The sequence below is a fragment of the Homalodisca vitripennis genome, chromosome 1 (assembly GCF_021130785.1).
Source record: "Homalodisca vitripennis isolate AUS2020 chromosome 1, UT_GWSS_2.1, whole genome shotgun sequence".
In the NCBI taxonomy this organism is placed as follows: Eukaryota; Metazoa; Arthropoda; class Insecta; order Hemiptera; family Cicadellidae; genus Homalodisca; species Homalodisca vitripennis.
The window spans coordinates 90140117-90162179 of record NC_060207.1 but is presented as its reverse complement, the minus strand read 5'-3'; the positions used below and the strand labels follow the sequence as shown (position 1 = coordinate 90162179).

Genomic DNA, 22063 nt, shown 5'->3' with positions numbered 1-22063 from the left:
GGCACTCAATAATTAATTTTGAGTTTTCAAGTTCATAGTGATGTCTGATGAACTAATCCACAAATTCAAATATGTAGTATCAATCTTGATAGCCTGTTTACTGAAGTATTCAATCAAATATTATAGTTAAACTGGGGAGACACTGACCACCACCATCTGTTCTCACACCTACAAATTTTATATTCCAGGGCTTTGTTAAGGAGGTTGTTTTGTGTCCCACCTCTACTAACAACCCTAGCCAACCTGCAGAAACCTTGTCACAGCTGCGGTGCTTTCATCCTTTTACATAGTGGAATGAATTTGAGCACTGTTTAGATAATTACTTTGGACATATTGAACATTAATAACTTTACAGAAATACTTTGAAACTTCCTCTTTTGATTACTATATAAATTAATGGTATTTATTAAATACAAAATAATTAATATGGTTCCATCTTTTTGAGTGACTTGTAACTTCTTTTGTTTTTCATGTCCTTATGATATTTTCAGAATAGACTTTATAAAGTTTGGTTAAATCAGATTAAAAATTATTGATTTTGTCTTATTAAGTTGCTGTAACCATTCATTCTCTCTGTTAATCCCCGAAGAATGCTTGTATACCTAATTAAAAAACCAGAACTTGCACCTATGTCTTACTAAATGCAGGCATTGGCCTTTTACTTTTAACATTACTTTTACATTTAATTCTTCTTACTTGTGACGGTTTTTTACAATCATTGACTATCACGCTGTGAGAGAAGAGTAAAGGAAATACTTTAGTCTCACAGTATTTGGAGAGTTTTTAAGGCTCTCGGCTTATTGGTTAAAATTATACTGTGAGACTATATGATTTGGTATTGCCAATTAAGAGTTAACAGCAACAGTTACTAGTCTCACAATTAATAATACTTAAGTTCAAAACAGTATCATTTCTAGGTAAATAACACACAGATGCAAAATTAATAGGCCTAATTAATCAGTCGTTTAAAAGATTTTCAAAATAAAAATGCTCCATGAAAAATTTGAGCTTGTCATTTAGGCAAATAATTTTTCTATCTATGATTACCAATGATAAATTCTTCTTAATTAAATTGTTCAGGTTCCTAAGATTGACTGGAGCAAATACAGCAATAAGGAGGAGCTTTCAAATAATGCGGTTGTTTGTAAAGAAGAACCTCAACTACAAACCAAAGTAGAACCTAAATCACCAGAGGAAAACACAAATTCAATGATTGTCAGAGGGAGAGTGTTTGACCAGTCTAAACCTCAGACATTTAATCAGGTAAGTCATATTCCAAGCGTGTCAGTTAAGTCCTGGGATGGCTTAATATTATTTTAACCATTACAATAGAGTTACATTTAACATAAACTATTTTAACTCATATTCAGTGGACCGCTACACTTCCAGGGGGAAAGCCTGCAAGGAGTCAGAGGAAAAGTAATCGGAGCATAGGACGAGCAACATATGAAATTAAAGGTCTTTATTAGTAGAATACCATGCCACAAACATGACATCAAAAGGTTGACTAATCAAAATGGCGCCTTATTAAGGTTTCAAAACATTCTTATTATTAGCTTTTGTATTACTTTCATATTATCTGTGAAGAGCAAGTAAAAGTGACAGAACAAAATTTAAATCACCCAATTAAAGTTGTTATCAGCAAAACAGAATTTATGTTTATTTATTTAATCTCAATACGCTGGAAGTTAAATCATGTTCGCATAAGGGATAATTAATGTCACACACATGTCTCAAAAATTTCATGCACTACAATATAACAGAGTAAACTTAAAATGTTGACTTATTAATGTTTTCATGTTCCATTTACACTGTAAACAACAAAAACAAATTATGGTAATTTTAGATTTCTTTAAAGAAAGATACAAAAGGATTGATATTAAACATGGTAGGTAAAGGATTGTTTGTAAATAAACAATGAATTTTTAAAGTAAAAGTAGTGGATCCAGATTATCCAGCTGGTTGAGAAATTGTAGCTATGTTTGTTGGTTGAAATAATATTAAACTGTTTCGGGATTTAATTGATACCCTGTATACAATGACATTAGTTGACTTAAACGTAATGGAATCTGTTTTAATAACTCTACTATTCAAGAATATAAAATATAAATAACAAACAAAATGAAGTAATTAACATTCACATATTCACTATCACTGTACACACAACATACATAAATCAAAAACATACAATCATTCGTAGTATTTGGAAAACTACTGTATTACTTCACACTGTTAAAAACTAACTGATCAGTCTTTTACTAGGGTCCAAAGTAGTGCACTGGTGTTTCTGTTAAGCAGACATACCACTGGAATGTTTTTTTGTCAGCCAGGTAAGAAAACAGTTTGTAGAAATGATCTATGTCTCTAAATGTAATCTTCTATTCATATTAGGTCATTTTCGCTTTGACGAGTTCTGAAATACCAGTACATCCGCTGCTTTCCACTGTAAATAGATTACACAAATTTGGGTATGTACTTTGAGGTATAGCGAAAACAAGTGAGCTATTTGCACATTCAAGACATTAGTTCAGGATGGCTGAATGGTCTAAAATGTTACTGTCAGATGCAGGCTTTGCCCTTGGAGTCGTGGGTTCGATTTCCGTCATGTGTTAGATATTTTTGAGTTCTAGTGTACACTTATTTGAAGGTTTGTAGTAAAGCTTGCGAGAGGGCCCACCTTAAATAAATGGTGGTTGGCTTTGGTGGAAATAATGAAATCAGTGTATACTTTTATAAGTGTACTAGACCCAAAACATAAGGCATTCTTGTCTTTAAATAATAGCTTTAAAGAGTAGAATACCATTTAAACCATAATAACACCAAACCATGAACACCCTTGTACTAAAGTTTAAAGGATCAAATATAGTGTATCAAAAGGATAATTTTTGATTGTTGACTGGCTACTCTCAGTCCTCCCTTTGTGTAATAAGGTGTTTGCTGCAACCAATGTGTTAAATTACTTTACAATTACTGTCTGCCATGTACTAATCAATGATTCATACAAGGGTTGATCAGTAATTAATTGATTTAATGTTGGAATTTTTATTCATCGTATTAAATGATGTTTTGTGCTTGCATACAGAAGATCATGCAGGATTATCTTCCATCAGTGCAATAGAATTGGCAGCACATATTTCTGATTGATTAACACATTAACATGAATCGTAATATGGGATGTCACACCCTCTGGTTCCATACATTTGTTTGTCAGTTTTATCTGTTTTTACTTATAACAGTTAAATTTGATCAATTTTAGGAATAAATATTATTTATTTACATACAAAGTACCAAGACAAGTGTGTTGTCATTGGCACTAATGATTTTTGCTAATAATCCAGTATTGATAATGAAAGTATTAGTATAGCATGCAATATTGTTTATATTATAATTTTGTTTTCTTAATTTGATTATATTTTATGAAATAAAATGCACATTACACTGTTACTCATTAATTTAATGAGAGAAACTGATGGAATTCTGAGTTGCCTAATCAGAACAGCTCATTTATATCAAATATGAAACACAAGTTAAAACCAACTACAATAACTCTGCTTTAAAAATCCAGTCAATTTTGTATTCTTTAGAAGTGTAAATAAATTAATGCTTCACAAAAATGGATAACATATATTAAATCATGTAAAATATTAAATCCACACAAATACATGGCTTTTACGGTACTGTTGGTGTATCAAGTTCTGATAACATTATAGATTCACTGGGCCTATTGTATTGTACTATGCCCAGAAATATTATAAAACTTAATGGTTATACTATTTCAGCAAGAGTTTGTATAGATATTGTAGTTTTTAAATATACGAGGGTCGTCCATAAAGTAACCGCCGTTTAGGCGTGGTGCGATAAGTAGTGGAGGTAGCGCCGCCATTCTCACATCGGTGTGCGCAGCCGTTCAGTATGCTTCTAGCTGTGCAAGGGAGAGCATCGTGTGATCGCGCATTCTTTTGTTACAACGTAAAAACATGAGCGCCATTATAGAAAATCCTGCCAAGTGTGAAGTGCGTGGTGTAATAAGATTTCTGTGGTCAAAAAGTTACACAGCAGCTGAAATTCATCGTGAATTGAGTGCGGTGTATGGCCCAAACATTATGAGTGAAGGTGTAGTCCGTCAATGGGTTTATTTTTAAAAAAATGGGAGAACGAACATTCACGATGAAGACCGGAATGGTAGGCCATCTCTTGTCAGTGATGACTTGGTGAACAAAATGGATGAGAAAATTCGAGAGAACCGTCGCTTCACAATCTCGGAACTTTCAGACCATTTTCCTGAAATTTCTCGAAGTCTTGTGCATGAGATAGTGACAGAAAAACTAGGCTATCACAAGTTTTGTGCTCGTTGGATTCCAAAAGTGCTCACCAATGATCACAAAATGAAAAGAATGAGTTCTGCCATAGACTTTCTTACTCAGTATGACGTTGAAGGAGAAACATTTTTGAACAGGATCGTTACAGGAGATGAGACTTGGGTAGACTATGTGAATGCCGAAACAAAACAACAGTTAATGCAATGGGGTCATACCGCTTCACCAAGCAAGCCAAAGAAAGCTCGCTAATCTTTTTCAGCGAGAAAATTGATTGCTACAGTTTTTTGAGATGCTAAGGGCATCTTGCTTGTTGAATTTATGGAGAGTGGTACGACCATTACAGTTGCAGCTTACTGTAAAACCTTAAAACGGCGATTCAAAACAAGCGTCGTGGTCTTCTGACATCTGGTGTTGTGTTTGTCCATGACAACGCTCGCCCTAATACAGCTCAAAGAACAACAGAACTTTTGAAAAAGTTCAAATGGGACGTTTTTAACCACCCCCCCTACAGCCCAGACTTGGCTCCCAGTGATTTCCATCTTTTCCTGTACATGAAGCGGTGGTTTGCATCTCAGAGGTTTGCGAGTGATGAAGAGCTTCACAACGCTGTGACAGGTTGGCTACGTTCTAAGGCGGCAAATTTTTACGAAATAATATTTGAAAAAGTAAGTATTGGCGGGAAATCTTTGTAAGCGGAAATCACTACTGCATCAGTCTATCTGAATAAATATATAGCGAATTAAAATAAACAAAAATGTATTAAAGTAGATTGGAAATATTAATTGAAACTTATATGAATTAAATAAATCTGCATTTATAATAATGTACATTAGATCTTCATCATATTGGCGGGAGATAGTGGGGTTGAGAGTCAGGAAGTACAAGTTCAGGGAATAGTTGAGAACAAAATCGTAACGAGAAAGAACATAACAGATCGGTTTAGAAACATGTGCTTTCAAAATTACCTATTATCAAAGTAAATCAGGAGTGAGAATTTACATTTATTTCTTAACAACGCATTTTTAAGTGAAGTGATAGAAGAAGTTCTTTAAATCACTTTAACCCTTTCAGGGCCAGGACCAAATATTAGATGTTGCAAAATTTTTTCACATATCATATCCACTTGTAACTAGTCAAAAGTGCCAGGCTAAAATTGGCGATTTTGCAGTCTTTCAGATTAAAATTTATAACTTTTCATAAAAATTAGAGAATGACCTAAAAGTTGCACCAAATTACTCGTATAGATATATACTATCAACAAAAAAATATATAAATGTAGTTTTAAGTAATTTAAAATTAAAAAAAAATAATTTTTTAATAGATTACATAAAAATTTTTTATTTTTTAATTTTTTTTGTAAATAACTAAAAAAGGAAAAATAATTTTAATGTGGGAAGCTATTTTATTATATTGTACATTTAGAAAGGAACAACCATACAAAATTTTGTGTTATTTCTCTCATAAATAAATTTTTTATGACACATTTTGTATAAATACGCATAATTGTACTTCGCAACAAGTGATAAAGCAACTGACCCTTACACTGCAAGAAACTTAAAATAAATATTCACATTATGGATGTACCGGTAAACAGATGATTGTAGGATCCATAAACAGTTTCAATACAGTTTAAAAACACTATTTACCAAGAAATATTTACACAATTTTATTTGAAATTTATTTACACTTTTTCTATTTACAAATATGCTAATTACAATTTCACTCCCGTGAGATCGCAAATTGTCAGTCATTGTAACTACTACACACAATAGCTAAGCACGTAACTACTAACACTACTAATATTTACAACCACAAAATAAAATAATGAAGAAGAATCCAGCATACAATAGTACGATTACACTAAAGCATAAAGAATTAACAACAATAGATCGAGTCAGCTGATAATGTCATGTAACAATTACGAAATAAAAATGCATAGACCTTCAAAATAAAAATGATATTCATACTAATTATCTACAAATATCCCAGGGAATAAAAAAACATAAAACTTTAATCATTTGACGTCGTATTTATTTAAGAAAACAACGAATATCAAGGCGACTATATATTGTCGCCTGGCGCTTTTCGCGTATGTCACCGACAGCAATATATTTCCGCCTGGCCCGGAAAGGGTTAAAGAATACTTTACTAAATATGTAAACACGTGCTAATGACATAAGTTGTCTTTACATTTTAGTTGTAGTAGTGTTGTGAAGTCTTAATCAAGTGAAGAATTTTAAATCACAATTTAACAAGTGAATCAATTATTTATCCTCAAAGTGAACTAAAGTAAAATTTAAAGTGTTTTTCATCATGTATAATCTAAAATATAAACTTTTGAAGGAAGGAGTTTAATCATTGAACTTCGAGAATCCCTATAAGTAGATAAAATTGCTTCATTGTTATGTACTGTAGCACAGGTGAACAAATTAAATAATTTTATTTCTGAATAATGCATCCACAGCAAGTACTTGAACATATTTGTTATGAGGTTTATTAAACATAACAACTTAATTTTGGACTTTTACAATTGATTGAACTTTAATTTGAACCACAATAGTAACATCAACATGGTGATGTTAAACATAAACTATGTGGGACTTTAAATATTATTCCACTACATAATTGGAACCACATCATTTTGTCATAACAAATTGGGGCTATTAAAACATTGTTAACCTAACATTAGTCAACAGTTGACACAAAAAAACATGGGGCTTCCACATATCACATTATAAAATCTGATCAGATGGCATAACCAATGTGGGATGTCAATAAATCACCAAATATTTATCAACACAGCTGAACATTATCTCATATATCATATATTAATGACTACCAACATTGTGCCTACATTATCTACTACTATCTACTACATCGATCTTAAACAAATTTAGATTGTATTTTAAATCTTACATCTGGATCTCGGTTAAACTGTTAGGAAAACTTGAATAGTCTCAAGCAGCCCGAGATGTTGGCTCTCGAGCATTATAATGTACTTGTATACTCAGTAGAATATAGATTTGAAAGTAAGATATAATTTCAAATAAATAACTCTATTTTGCCTCAGAAACTTATTTTTCATCAAACAATTTTGTTACTAAACAAAAAACAAAAACAGAAAAATAAAATTATTCTTAATATAAAAACACAACAGAAATAAGCAGTTTAATTTCAAATAATTACTAAACATGATCATTATATTTCACTGAAGGTTGTAAACAATATTTTTCTGTGTTGTCCAGCCAATGTCGAATGTACAATTTTTTGGTAATAAATTCACTCTTGTCATCACTATTATTTTCATCTGTGAAGTTTTCTTCAGTTGGTGGATGTTGTAATTTTTCTGTTATACTATTGCTTATGTCAGGTGCAGGCCTTTAACAGAAACATTTAGTCATTAAGTATTGGAGTGTAGAAGTTTGATTCTAATTACTTACATTAAATTTGATATCTAGTTGACTTCTAAGTGTAGAACACGGGTATAGTCACTTTAATTTGATAGGAGAATTTTAATTCAATATCTAAAATTGTCAAAGGTTTCAAAACTCCTGCTACTATTCTTTGTCAAAGTTGGTCTGCTGTGACAATTTCACCATCTGTATTAGCTGTTTGTGTTTTATTTGTAATTTAATTTACCAATGATAGCTTCCAATGTTTATTAATGTCTGCAAACATGGCATCAGTTTCACGTGTGAGTAATGATCAGTATAGAATATGTTACTTGGCAGTGACAGTTCTGTTGATGAATTTAGTAATGAAGAAAGAACAAGAATCCTCTTATTTTTGGAAACATATGACAGGAAACTAGAATTACTCTCTATTAAAAAAAATACCATGAAAACAAATTTTGTAAGATGTTTTGTTTTCAGTGCATTATAGTGTAAATACAACTGTAATAGCATATACAGCAAGCAGAAACAAGAAATACAATGAATGCATAACATTTATCTTACTTCTTGCGTAATTTTATTCAGATTATTCTAATACTCATATTCTGTGTAGAAGTAGATTGGGATGTGTTAAGTATTTGAAGTTCTACAAAAAATACTGCAAAGCAATTTCATGCAAGTAGCAGAGTTTACTTTTATTACTATTCTGGGTCATCTTATGATTCCACTCAATACGTAGTATCTAATTAAATAAAACTAATATTTAAACACTATGCTATTTTTCAATTTCCAATACTTTAGCAGAAATTTATAAAATACTGTATGTGTATCCGTGCGTCCGCACGATGCCTAGAAAACTGACTCACATATAGACTTGAAATTTTGCTTGAAGCTTCATTTCAATATAGGAAACAGTGAATTCCATGATGTTTGCATTTCACTCCATGGGATTTGGTTCAGTGTTAGTGAATATTATTGAATTGGTCTCATGGCAATGAATACATTGGAGAGTAAATAAGTTTGTAAACAAACTAAGTACAACCATATGACATTTTAACAAGTGCTATAGTAAACAGTCTTAACTACACATATACATCATCTGGTGACGTGGTGTGTAGATTCTTAATATTTAAATACTGCTATGAAACACAACTTAATGAACATAAATGTGAATGTATCATATCTCGAGAAAGATTAAATCCGTAAACTTCACATTTCATTGAAATGTTGCATAAATGCTGAAGTAATATAATCAAGGGCCAGTGGGTCTGTTTTGCACTGAAGAGACTTGCAATATAAAATACAGTATATACAAATACATTTATATGATTCCTGACTGAAAAACGAAAATAGAAAGGAATAGTGAACAGACATTGGAAAGCAAGTGAATACAGTCTACTGCAACAAGTTTAAAGATTGTCATGCCTTTGAAGAACTAATACTGAGGGCACAAGCAATGACAGCAAATTTTAAGGTTTAGCCCCAAGTCACCTCACGCTCAGTAAAGCGTCTGAAATCTGAAACTGTCACAGACTTGACTCCTGGAATCTGGAGTCCGTGTCTGTCTCAACATATCTAAAGCAGTTGGTGAAGAAGACGTTCAAAACAAACGCTCTACATCGTTTCTACATTCTACCTAGACTACAAAAGAGCTCTGTCTGGCTTACTTAGCAGCCAGCTAGTGTAATAGAGATTGAGAGGTATTCTCACTGTGGTGCACAATTTAGTGTACTAATGATGTTTTAGATATGATCTCAAAGCACAGCAGAGATAGAGTGAGAAGCGGTGGGTACCAGGGACCTAAAAAAACGACATTACTACAAAGAATAGACTTTAATCGACTTACAGTGAAAATTATGTTTCTGCCTCTCAAAAGGGAAAGGAAACTATGTCGGCGAGAAGGAGTCCACTCTTTTCCTATGTACTATTTGTTATTAGGCTATACAAAAACACAATTAAGTTACTTTCTTTCAAACTTCTCCATATTTCCTGAGTTGACTAAAATTTCCTGCGAGTAATGCTCATGTGACTGGACATATTCTTTACCCAAGTTTCAAATATGCCTACTTTCATTTCAAAATTATGATAGGACTCTATTATATTACATTGTACAATAAGTGCTCTCACTAGCTAATAGACTCCAACTTAAGGATTCCCTTTTTTTGTCCAAGATAGTTCAAATGCTACTGAAATCCTTCTAGCTATTCAATAAAAAAAATCATAGAATGTTGCAAAGAAATTTGAATGGAAATACTTCCAATGGCCATCACTTATATCTCCTGACTGCTACGCCATTTAGAACAGGTGTGCCTATGACACCCCAATTATTCAACAAGAAATTGTGTGCCTTGGGTAACAACGAATATTAAATACTTAGTAATTTAGCGCACGTTTATTAGATGTACAATTTATAATGACAGCAACTCTTAAGAATTTCAATTTGTGCTAATACACCCGAACAGGATATATAATCAATTTTGAGATAATCATTTCATTAGTGTTTCAGTTAAGTATCTAAATTAGTAACAACTTGTTTGTATATTTATGACATATCTAATCTCTCATGATTTATGAATAAATCAAAGTGTCCAATTGGAAGTAATATATAACTTAAAAAATTAACTATATTGTTAATAAAATACAGAAAAAATGGTCAAACATTGATCAGAAACTTGTTAGAATTACAGAAGTATTAAAAGAAGTTTAATGCCAGAATGTTTGGTTACTTATAAATTACTTGTAACAAGAATATTAATTTTGCATTGTGTGGAAATTAAATTGTATGGTTGTTGATTGGGCTTTAATATTTACAGAAATTTGTAATTTATGCCTTTGATTATATGAGAAAGGTGTTATATTTTCAGTAAAAAACATATTGTATATAATAATTACATAATGTTTCTACCAGTAGTTCAGATAGGATAGAGCCTAATATTTTAATGGTTTAACTAATAAAATTTTAACTCTACAAATCAAGTTTGCAGAGCCTAAGAAACTACTTTTTTATGGCATTATTTCTTCAGCTCCTCAAGATACAACCCATGCATGAGTTGATGGTAAGTTATATATACATGTTCAGATCAAGTTGCATAATCTTAATCATGCAATTGTTCTGGGATTAGTTATGGAAAATGGACCATGTGTATATATTTTTTTTTATTAGCAGTTTCTTTGAAAATCTGCAAAAATTCAACTATGGTAAATTTGTAGGGAAAATAACTGGAAACATTTAACTGCTAAACTACTTACACCAAATGTATGGTGGGATTGACTCTGTACAGCCAGTCACTTACAGAGCCTGTCTCTACGGATCCCAGTTGTTCGGCTGTCAGCATCTCATAGTTTGTGGTCACGTCGTCCTGCTCGTCCCACTGTACAACCTGCAGACATCTATGTGTTTGTGCACAGTTACATACTTCCACCACTTGAGCCGTTTCATCTTCTTGTTGTGTGCCAAACTCAGGTGTGATGTAGAACAGGAATCGTTTCATCCAGCTTTCACTACAGCTGCTCCCAGTGTCACTGCAGTTATCCTTTGTCCCACACGATAACTCTGAATTTCCATTTAGTTCCAGTTCAGTGTATTCTTTGTTTTGTTTGTTTGGTGCCACATCACTTGTGTCAGACTTGTTCTCTGCTTGCATTTCATATATTCCAATTTTGTCGACGTGTTGAAAGAGAGAAGGATAATGATCTGGCATTTGAATACCTTTGTCAGGTTGTGTTTCAGACGATTTATCATATTGAGTTTCTTGTGTGTCCTCTTGTATGTTTTGAATACAGTCGCCAAATATTGTCTCTCTCGGATCTTTATCATTTACATCTTCATCATTCATAATTTCTTCAGGTGATGTTAACGTAGTGGCAACTTCATCAGATGGTGTTATTGCAGTGGTAGCATCCATTGCTTCCTCGCTGATATTCTCTTCAATATGGTGAATAGCACATTCATCTCGATTGTCTTCTTTGGGTGGAACACAGGCAAACACCATACAAACATTAACTGTTTCACTCTCATCCTCATTACCTGTCAAAGTTTTTACCACATTTTTTTTGACATCACAATTTTCTTCAATATTTACACCAAATTCTTTTTTAGTATAGCTATCATTTTCTGATACATCCAAAGTTTCAATATTTTCTGATTCTTCAACAAGAGCAGCGGAGTTAGTTTTATCATCACAATTTCTGAAAATCAAACTAATGTTTATTAATCATGACAAAATTAATATTTAATTACGCTCAAATTATTTTATTATTTTACTAAATTGAAGTTAATTAAATATTACTTTTAATGTACTAAATTGATTGCTTTTAGTAACATCGAAACAGTTAAAGAATGGAAAGGAATGCATCCTGGTATCCTGCCTCCTAAGAGCTCTACTGAAAGTATTTAAAAAATATAAAAAAAGTAATGGTAGTGATTTTTTTTATTTTTGAAAAATTAAATAACTCAGAATTGAGAAACTTGGTAACAAACTGTTTTGAATAAATCCCTCAATAACCAAGGCAGTGAAAATTTGAAATTGAACATTGGTATTGTGGTATATCTTTATTTTAAAGTCTTGTTCTAATTCGGTAAAGTAATATTGTTATTATATACATAAATCACAAAAGAGTTCACTTTCAACATCTGTTGGATAGTTTTTATCGTTTTAAATGATTGTTAAGTTAATTTAAAACTTAACATGTTAAAATACGTTACTCTTTTAAGTCCTTGATTTTAAAATAAGACATGTTTACTGTGTAAAAAGTGGGTATTTGGGTAAATTAAGAACATTGTTCTTTCTAGCTCATCTACAGGTGTTGAACACAAACTTACTCTTGTTTTGTGTCTGACAGTTCATTTTGATGTTCAAAATTTTCGTTTTCTCTGTCCCAATAGTAGGTAGTTAAGTCCCGCAGAATTGCATGCATCACATGTTGATAGACAATACTGGTCGCATTGAAAACATATTTTACCACTAAATGCATTGTTAGTCAAATGCTTAGCTAGATGTATAATTTAAATTTTCATGTGACCACTTTGTAGGATAAAATTTTACACTTGAGTTTGTATATTGATTGCAACATAATTTTGTAGAGCTTTTTTTACTTTTCCTTAGCAACATTATATTTGATAACAATAATTAAATCATTTATTTAATTCATATCATTGAAATTAAATGATAACAATAATTTAAATTTTATTTACTCTTATTTATGTAGTTTTGTTATGGCCTTAGTGATACTCAATGATATAAAGAGACTACAGACTAATTTCCCAGGGATAGCAGCATCACACTTGGCATTTGAAGGTTAAGGATGAGTTATGTGAGTGTGGAACATATTTCAACCACCGATGTTTAAATTATCTGCTGTATCTCTCACCTAATGCAATGAAAAAGTCTTTTCTTCCATCCTTCCCACCTCTTTTGTCGATTATAAATGTGTTAAGTTTTTGCTAAATGTTGTAATTCATTTAGTTTATAGACAAAAAAAAATTAAATCTACAATGTTCTTCCAAAGATATTCCTGGTGTTTACAGTAATGTAGCATCAATCAATATAAATAATTTAAATATAATGGAGTCTAAATATTAAATTATGGAAGTGAAGAGTTCTAGTGCAGAATAGAAGAGTTAACCTTCATCTGATGGTCTTGTATAATTGTTTACAGCTTATCAGATTGATTTGGTGGGTAGGATACTGAACTAACAACAGATAGCCTACTTGCATTACTACCATAATCAGGTGCTGTCACAGATTAGCCAACCCTTGTCTTAGTATGCTATACCCATTCAACTGTAACAGATTTCTTCTCATGACCTCTTCATTCAAGAATAAATGGAAATTGGGGAATTATTTTATTTATTTTATTTTATTTACATGCTATAAAACAGGATTACCCTAATAACATTATAGCAGTTCAAGAAAAATTACAAAACAGACATCAGTGGTTTGAGTTATAGCTCAGTCCATAGCACAATTCTTTACGTTTGGCTTTACTTTACTTTTCTTACAGTAACTAGTGTAATATCATAAATATACTATAATAACAATGTAATAAATATAATATAATAACAGTGCAATAAATATAATATAATAACAATGTAATAAATATAATGTAATAACAATGCAATAAATATAATATAATAACAATGCAATATAATATAATATAATAGTAATAAATAAATAACTAAACACCAACCCACATAGAGAACAAAACAGCCCGGGGAGGGGAGAAACCTATGGAGAACGTTGACCTACGGATCTCATGACAACAATGGCTTAATCTTTTTTTTGAAAACATTCAAGCTGTCATGGTGAATGTCAATGTCGGACCCCACCCAAGAGTATTGTATTATATAAGACCTCATCATCCTCAACAGAGGAAAGAATGCACGCGTCGCAGTGCGTGAATAGGGCAAATGAAACAAACATTTGTTCCTGCTGTTGAAGTTTGGCACTCGATAAACTGAGACTCCCAAACATTTCGCGTCGTCCCACCCGACCCCGGACCAGGCCCCAGAGATACACCTGCGCCAGGACCCGTCTCCTCCGACTCAGACTCTCCAGCCCAAACATTTCTAATAACTCAATGTATGGCACTAAATATGTATATATATTAAAGCATTTATAATATAAATATCTCAAAAAAATCTTTTTTGAACTTGTTCAATCAGTTCTTCGTGAATTAAATGCATTGGATTCCATACAATGACGGCGTTCTCAAGTCTTGACCTGACTAAAGATGTGTACAATGTGATAAAAGACCTGATGTTTTTAAAATTGACCCCCTGTCTTATTATAAACCCCAACATACGACTAGCTGAATTGACACAATTTTCTATGTGACTGGAAAATGATAAATCACTACTAATTACAACACCTAAATCTTTTATTGAATCAACTCTTGCAATTACTTCGCCATTTAAGTTATAATTTTTTATTATACAGTTTTTTTGACCTGGTAAATGACATCACATGACATTTAGAGACATTAAATCTCAATTTATTAAGAACGCTCCAGTTATTAACATTATCTAGGTCAGATTGTAATATTTCCGTATCATTTTACTGAGGATATATGATAAAACAGTTTCAAATCGTCCGCAAAATAACAGAGCATTTACAGATTTTACAAAGTCACACAGATCATTGATCATTATTGTAAATAAACATGGGCCTAAATTTGACCCTTGTGGTACCCCAGATTGTACTAGAAAAGTGGAAGACAAATAACCTTTATAATAGACAAACTGTTTTCGATTTATTAAATAGGTATGAAAAAACTTAATTAGATTATTCGATAAACCATAAAAATGCAATTTTTTTTAAATAAAATCAAATGATCCACCTTATCAAAAAGCCTTAGCCAGGTCAAGATATATTGCATCAGTCTGAACCGATGAGTCCAACCGTGAAGAGACATAGTTTGTAAAAATTTAATAAGTTAGTGTTAATAGAGCGGCCAGGCAAAAACCCATGTTGACCAGGTGATAATATTGATTTAAAATAGTTATACAAATATTTGTGAACTATACTTTCAAATATCTTAGCTGGTGCCGATAACACTGCTACTGGTCGGTTTGGTTCACAATCTGTGATTCCTTCCCCGCTCTTAAAAATTGGAGTTATTTTTGTCCAACTTCCATTGATCAGGAAATGTATTAGATTTCAAAACTAAATTGTATAAAATAAATCAGTGGTTGAGTAAAAACATCTGCACACCCTTTAAATATATACTGAGGCAACAGATCAGGACCCGCAGTGCTCTTAGATTTCAACTTTTCAATAGCTAAAGTGACATCTTGCTCTGTAACCCGTCCAGAGCTAAATGGCCCCGCACCCACCATGGTCGCCCTTCCATTGCCAACTCTACTGTAGGCTCTACTGTATATTATTAATTAAACAGAACTAAAATAATCTTTAAAGCCATTAGATATCAAATTACCATTATCAAGTTGCAAACCATTATACTCCATTACTAGCAAATTTTTTCTTGCCGATTTTTTAATGTTTACAAACTTCCAAAATTGTTTATTGTCCGCAACTATGTTATTTTCAGCCTCTATAGCGAAATTTTTCGTAGGCAACTTTAATATCTTTTTTAATTTTTGACCTTAAATTTGAAAATCTAACATAATAATCCTGCCTACCAGAGCGTTTATACTTTTTTTTTTTCGAAACTTTTCTTTTAATTTTAGATCTAAAATAATTTCCTTAGTAAACCAAACAGGAAACTTACACACTTTTGATTTTTTACGAGGACAAGTGTTATTAATAACCTTATATACTTCTTTGTAAAAATAATCTAGAGCAACATTAACATCATATAACAGATACAACTGAGACCAGTCAATTGTTTGCCAAACCACGATACAACTCAAGGAAATCTGCCCGGCGATAACAATAGCCTGGCTCGTCAATCGACCTTGACCCACACGTTTGTTGTACCGCGATAACACACTCCACCTCTATCGCAGGATGATAAGGATCCTCCACCACCAGCGGGTCCAAACACCCGACTCACCTCGGTATTCTCTATGTTTGAAATAACTAAATCTAAGGTTTTATTTTGAAAGTTCAAAATGTTATTTTTCAATTGTAAATATGAGTATTTAGAAATATTAATAGTTCTCTACATAATCTATCCCCCATTGTTAAGTTATAATGTCTTCCAAATATCGGTAAATTAAAATCTCCTAATATTTTTTACACACGAATTATTAATGATATTGTTAATTCTGTAATCTATCATAAAAAGTTTGGTATGTTAGTACAGACGCTCTAGGCCTTATATAAACAACACATAAAATATATTGATTTTCCTGCAATAACTTGACAACTTTATCCATATATTTTCACAGTCTGGTAAGTCGACTTCAAGGCTATAAATTCTTTTACAAATGAAATTAGCTTTTACTGCTATTAAAACACCCCCTCCACTTGACATCCCAGTAACATCCAAATTTCTATCTTTTCTAAAAACGTTGTAAGTGTCGGGGAACAGTTCACCGGTATGTATATCAGACTGTAAATTGGTTTTCTGTCAAAGTTAATATATCGTAACTACAAGCAAGAATGTTATTCATAAATGAAGTTGTTTTAGATCTGAGACCTCTTATATTCTGATAATAAATATGTATTCCCTTTAAATTACTCATTTGTAAATATTGTCATGTTAATAAATATTAAATAGGTGACATATGACGTTTACTAATAATCTAGATCTATTATTAAATACATATATATATATACATACATACACATACATTCGAGTATATACATGTACATACCCACATACACATACACATACATGACCATTCCAAAATAAATAAATAAACTGACATAAATTTCAAAAACAACAAATACTTATAACAAAATAAACTATTAAGATTATAACAAAAATATACTATTAAAGAGTATAACAAGATAAACCATTTAGATTATAACAAAATAAACCATTAAGGTTATAAAATGTATAAATATATAAACAAAACATGCATCGGCAACAAGTATATAAATCATAACGCATCAATATACAGACGTACAGCTAGCCTACTTACAATTTCACATCTTGTCCAAGTCACTCACAGAGAGGATCTTGAATCACAGGTGTTGTATTTCCCTTGTCCTTTCGAACGAAGACGGAAACAATTGAAGGTCCACACCTGGCTGTAGTTTCTCTCCTTCGCCCTCGCCTTGGTCAGCTTGAGCAGCTCCCTCGTGAGAAGGCGTCAGTGACTCGTTGATGTAGATTGAGTTTTTCGCTGCTGTAGCCCAGATCAGTTGCCTTCAGATGACGCCTCACTTTTCTGCACCTCAAAAACTCGTCTCTGTCTAATCGGCTGATAAATTTGATGATAATGGGTCTCGGCTCAGCGTTATTTCCCTTCCCCGTTCTGTGAACTGCATCTATCAAGTTGGTAGACCATTTCTGGAACTGAATCGCAGCCGCCACCCTTCTCACAACGTTAAGAATATGTTCATCTTTTTCTTCGGGAACACCGTAGATGACTAAATTACTTCTGTGAGAGTACTGTTCCATACAATTTATTTCATGAGACAAAGAGTTTACTTTTCTTCTTCGTAGTTCAACGTTTTCATTGTTTAAACGCTGTATTTCACCATTTACATTCATTAATCTTGTTGTCTTGAGCTTTTATTAATATTTTTAAATCATCAATATTAGTATGACATTAATTCAATTGACAATCCGAGCTCCTTCTGTTCCTTTTTTATTTCCTTGATGTCATCAGTATTGCTGTTTAGTATTTGCATAATTGTATTTAATTTATCATCAACTGACTGTAAAGTTGCCGGTGTTTGTGTCGTCTGCAGTGGGAATGTTATAGTTAGGAAATGGTGAATATATACTTCGCCTTTGAAGAATAGAATTTGGAGGGGGTTGTACGGGTTAGGGGAATTAAGAGGTTTAGAGGGAGTTATGTGGTGCAGCAATATAATACACATAACGTAGCTATGGTAGGAAGGGTTAATTCAATTGAATTTAGAATTTAGTTCCTGTTCACCTTCCTCTTAGTGTAGCTTCTGGTATCTAACACTGTCTTAGACTTGACTCCTGGAATCTGGAGCCATGTTCGTCTGAAGAGATCCTATGAAAGTCGACGATGAAAAAGCTCAAACATTTACATTGTTTCGACATCAGAGACACCTATAAATAGGTAAAGTGGTAGTCTCATTGTCTCATCAGGCACATAATTTAGTGCACTACGATGTGATAGACACAATCTCTAAGCACTGTGGAGCTGCCGAGTTTTCTACACATAACGTAGCCATGGTAGGAAGGGTTAATTCAATTGAATTTTGAGTTTAGCTCTAGTTCATCTTCATTTTTTTAATATAATATGTAATATAATATAGTATGGTTTGGTTAGTTGAAAAAATGATAACATTGAGAAAAGTTAATATGTATAATATCTTAATATAATATACAATTTATAATATGCCACAAAAAATATATTAGGTACTAATACTAACTACAAAGTACTTTAGAGTAAAGTAAAATAAAAAAATTCTTTCAATTCTGCAGCTGCATAATGCTTGGTTTCAACTTTTCATTTTGATAAAATCAAATAAAATTACTGAGTATATATATGTTCTTCTTACAATGCTGTTGGTACAAGGGTGTAAAGTGGATCTGCCACTAGAGAGCTTGTAACAGTTTCAATATTAAAAACTAAACACTATTGTGTGTCCCTTAGGTTCCGTAACAGGGATCTGTGGTAATTGCGTATTAACAAATGTTAATCCTTAGGCTTACATGGCTGTTGGTACAAGGGTGTAAAGTGGATCTGCCACTAGAGAGCTTGTAATTTCAGTATTAAAAACTAAACACTATTGTAGGTTCCGTATCTGTGGTAATTGTCTTAATAATTTATTGTATTAACAAATGTTAATCCTTAGGCTTACATGGCTGTTGGTACAAGGGTGTAAAGTGGATCTGCCACTAGAGAGCTTGTAACAGTTTCAGTATTAAAAACTAAACACTATTGTGTGTCCCTTAGGTTCCGTAACAGGGATCTGTGGTAATTGTCTTAATAATTTATTGTATTAACAAATGTTAATCCTTAGGCTTACATGGCTGTTGGTACAAGGGTGTAAAGTGGATCTGCCACTAGAGAGCTTGTAACAGTTTCAGTATTAAAAACTAAACACTATTGTGTGTCCCTTAGGTTCCGTAACAGGGATCTGTGGTAATTGTCTTAATAATTTATTGTATTAACAAATGTTAATCCTTAGGCTTACATGGCTGGTGGTACAAGGGTGTAAAGTGGATCTGCCACTAGAGAGCTTGTAACAGTTTCAGTATTAAAAACTAAACATTATTGTGTGTCCCTTAGGTTCCGTAACAGGGATCTGTGGTAATTGTCTTAATAATTTATTGTATTAACAAATGTTAATCCTTAGGCTTACATGGCTGGTGTCATAGTTAACATTCAAGTTTTCCAGTTCACATTGAGCTGAAACATTGCTTACAGAATTAACTTCTTTAAAAATACATTTTACCAGCTTCTTCTTATTGAAAACTAAATGCTTAATATACGATCAAACACTCCAATAAATGAAAAATTTTTATTTTGTGAGGCCTTTCGTGCTCAAAGAACACATCGTCAGACCCACATAACTGAAATAAAAGTAAAGTTATGTGGGTCTGACGATGTGTTCTTTGAGCACGAAAGGCCTCACAAAATAAAAATTTATATTTATTGGAGTGTTTGATCGTATATTAAGCATTCTTTAAAAATGTTGGCTTTGCTGTGGAGGGCCATTTTCAATTAACAACAGGGCAGAAATATTTCAAGAAGTTAATTGTGTAAGTAGTGTTTTAAATGGGGTGTGAACCGGAAGACTTTGATGTTAGTTATTTTTCAATTATCATAAAAATAATAAGCACTAAGATCTCAACTTCCCCTTGCCTTTATATTTTCATTCAGTTTAAAACTAACTGTAGAACAGCCCAGAATTGGTTTGCAATTATAGATAGATGGTAATAAGTCAGAGGAGGATAATTTAATACAATATGTTATTAATGTAGTAACATATTCAAATATAGATTGATGCTTTAAAGAAAATAAGGTACACAAAATTAGTTGGTTAGTGGTAATTTTACACTTCTAGAAAGTCTACAAAGAAAACCTGTGTATGTTAAGTTCAAGAAAGAGACACATCAGACCCGGAGGACCAATTAATGTCCTATAGAGAAAAGAATTAAAATGAATAAATCAATTATTTTAGAATAATTACTTTTTAAAACATTTGGAGGACCAGTAGGGATCTCCAGCTACCGACAATTTGAGGATAGGAAATTTTATGGAATGTGCTAAAGAAGTCACTCACAAAGAGAAGTTGTCTTTTCACGAGTACCGCCACAAGAGCGAGTCCCTGGGCCATGCATACAAGATCATTGGGAGACAAGCCAGAGAGAGCTTTAGAGGGGCTCCAGAGGTCCACATTGACAGATAATCCATGTTAGCGGCAGAACATAAACTTTAGCACGCACAACGGGTCACATAAAGGATAAACAATGAATAACAAAATAGGTAAAACAATAATGTAGAATGGTGAGCTGAAGAGGGTGAAATGGGATAATCAGCAGAGAAGTCAGAGAAGAGAATATGTGCAGGAGACACATAGACACAGGAGTAATGTAGGACAGGTAGGTCACAGCGACCACATCAGTACAAGGATTACAACCCCACTAGCCAGCCGCTCTGCACAGGGTAGTTCGGCCGTGATAAATTTAGAATCGGTCTGATGGACAACAGCTGATCCCTCTCACTCACTCATTGGTTAAACATTTGCTTAATAAAATAAAAATATTACTAATTGTAATTAAAACTAAACAGTGTACCCTGATTTAAATATGAAAAGAGACTTCTCTTCTTGTTTGGTCTTTTAAGCATTCCAAGTTTGGTTAATGTTTCAACAGCCAAAAGTTACTTTACCCTTCAATATTTCAGTTATGGACTCCAGAGGAACAGCTGAGACTGGAAGAACTGCTCATAGAATTTCCGCCTGAGAAAAATGAAAACAACCGATGGCGGAAAATCGCTGAGGCTTTAGGCAAGTATAATAGTATTAACTTGATCTTAGTAAATTTGCTATTAAAAAATATATGTTTTTTTATTTAGATGTTTTTAAAAATCTTTAGATAGAGCTGATACATGGCTCACACTTTTTCTCTGTTACAAACTAAACATTGATTTCATAATTTTCACATTATCAGTTCTAGAAAAGACTAGTTAAGACACCAATTTAGTTCTATTGTTTTTTAAAACGTAACATAAAAAATTGAAAGGTTTTGTGGGGGTGTTTTTTAAGTTAGACTTGCAAGCTAGATTTCATTAAAAATATGCAATATAAAATATATGTACTATGGTTTCAGTTGTATATAACCTAAGATTAAAATAATGTTTGTACCAAAATTTCAAGATAAATGAAGTTGTTACTGCTTTTGTGGTAATTATATAATGGAACATATACAAAAATAATTAATATAAATTTTAGAGTTGTTTGTGAAACATTTGATTTTATAATTATAAGTATGATTTTTCAAATAAAAACGAAAATACTGTCAAAATCCAAACTTTTTGTTATTTACCGTTCTTTTTTTATATACAAATTGTCGATGTTGTCTTTTTGTTTGAACATAACCAATTTTTACTGAAGTTGAAATGTTTCTTTTACAACCACAAATATTATTGTATATTATGTTTTGGGGAGAAATGTAAATTCTTTTTCATCATCTTTAATATGATATATAAGTTATACAGGGTGGAGCGCGGTAATTTGCTGATTTGGAAATGAAATAAAAAAATTATGAATCTTAGAAAACATTATTTTT

The 22063-nt window shown here is 32.3% G+C and overlaps 2 protein-coding genes across 5 annotated transcripts in view; one reads left to right on the top strand and one right to left on the bottom strand.

The window, feature by feature from the left end:
- The window catches only part of LOC124366322 (ZZ-type zinc finger-containing protein 3), a 46844-nt gene that overhangs the window by 17690 nt on the left and 7091 nt on the right, over positions 1-22063 (top strand). For all 3 annotated transcript variants that reach the window (XM_046822802.1, XM_046822783.1, XM_046822791.1), the window contains exons 4-5: positions 1081-1263; positions 21180-21282. In XM_046822802.1, coding sequence (XP_046678758.1) covers positions 1081-1263; positions 21180-21282 — 286 coding nt within the window. The remainder of the gene's footprint in view (positions 1-1080; positions 1264-21179; positions 21283-22063) is intronic.
- Positions 7457-12806, bottom strand: LOC124366313. Of its 2 annotated transcripts, none has more exons than XM_046822762.1 (3): positions 12534-12806; positions 10961-11899; positions 7457-7697 (listed from the first exon to the last, which is right to left on the bottom strand). In XM_046822762.1, the coding sequence occupies exons 1-3, from the start codon at positions 12683-12685 to the stop codon at positions 7505-7507; spliced, it is 1284 nt and encodes a 427-aa protein (XP_046678718.1). In that variant the 5' UTR covers positions 12686-12806; the 3' UTR covers positions 7457-7504. The 2 variants fall into 2 exon arrangements, with proteins under 2 accessions (XP_046678718.1, XP_046678727.1); XM_046822771.1 differs by having other exon boundaries at positions 11005-11899.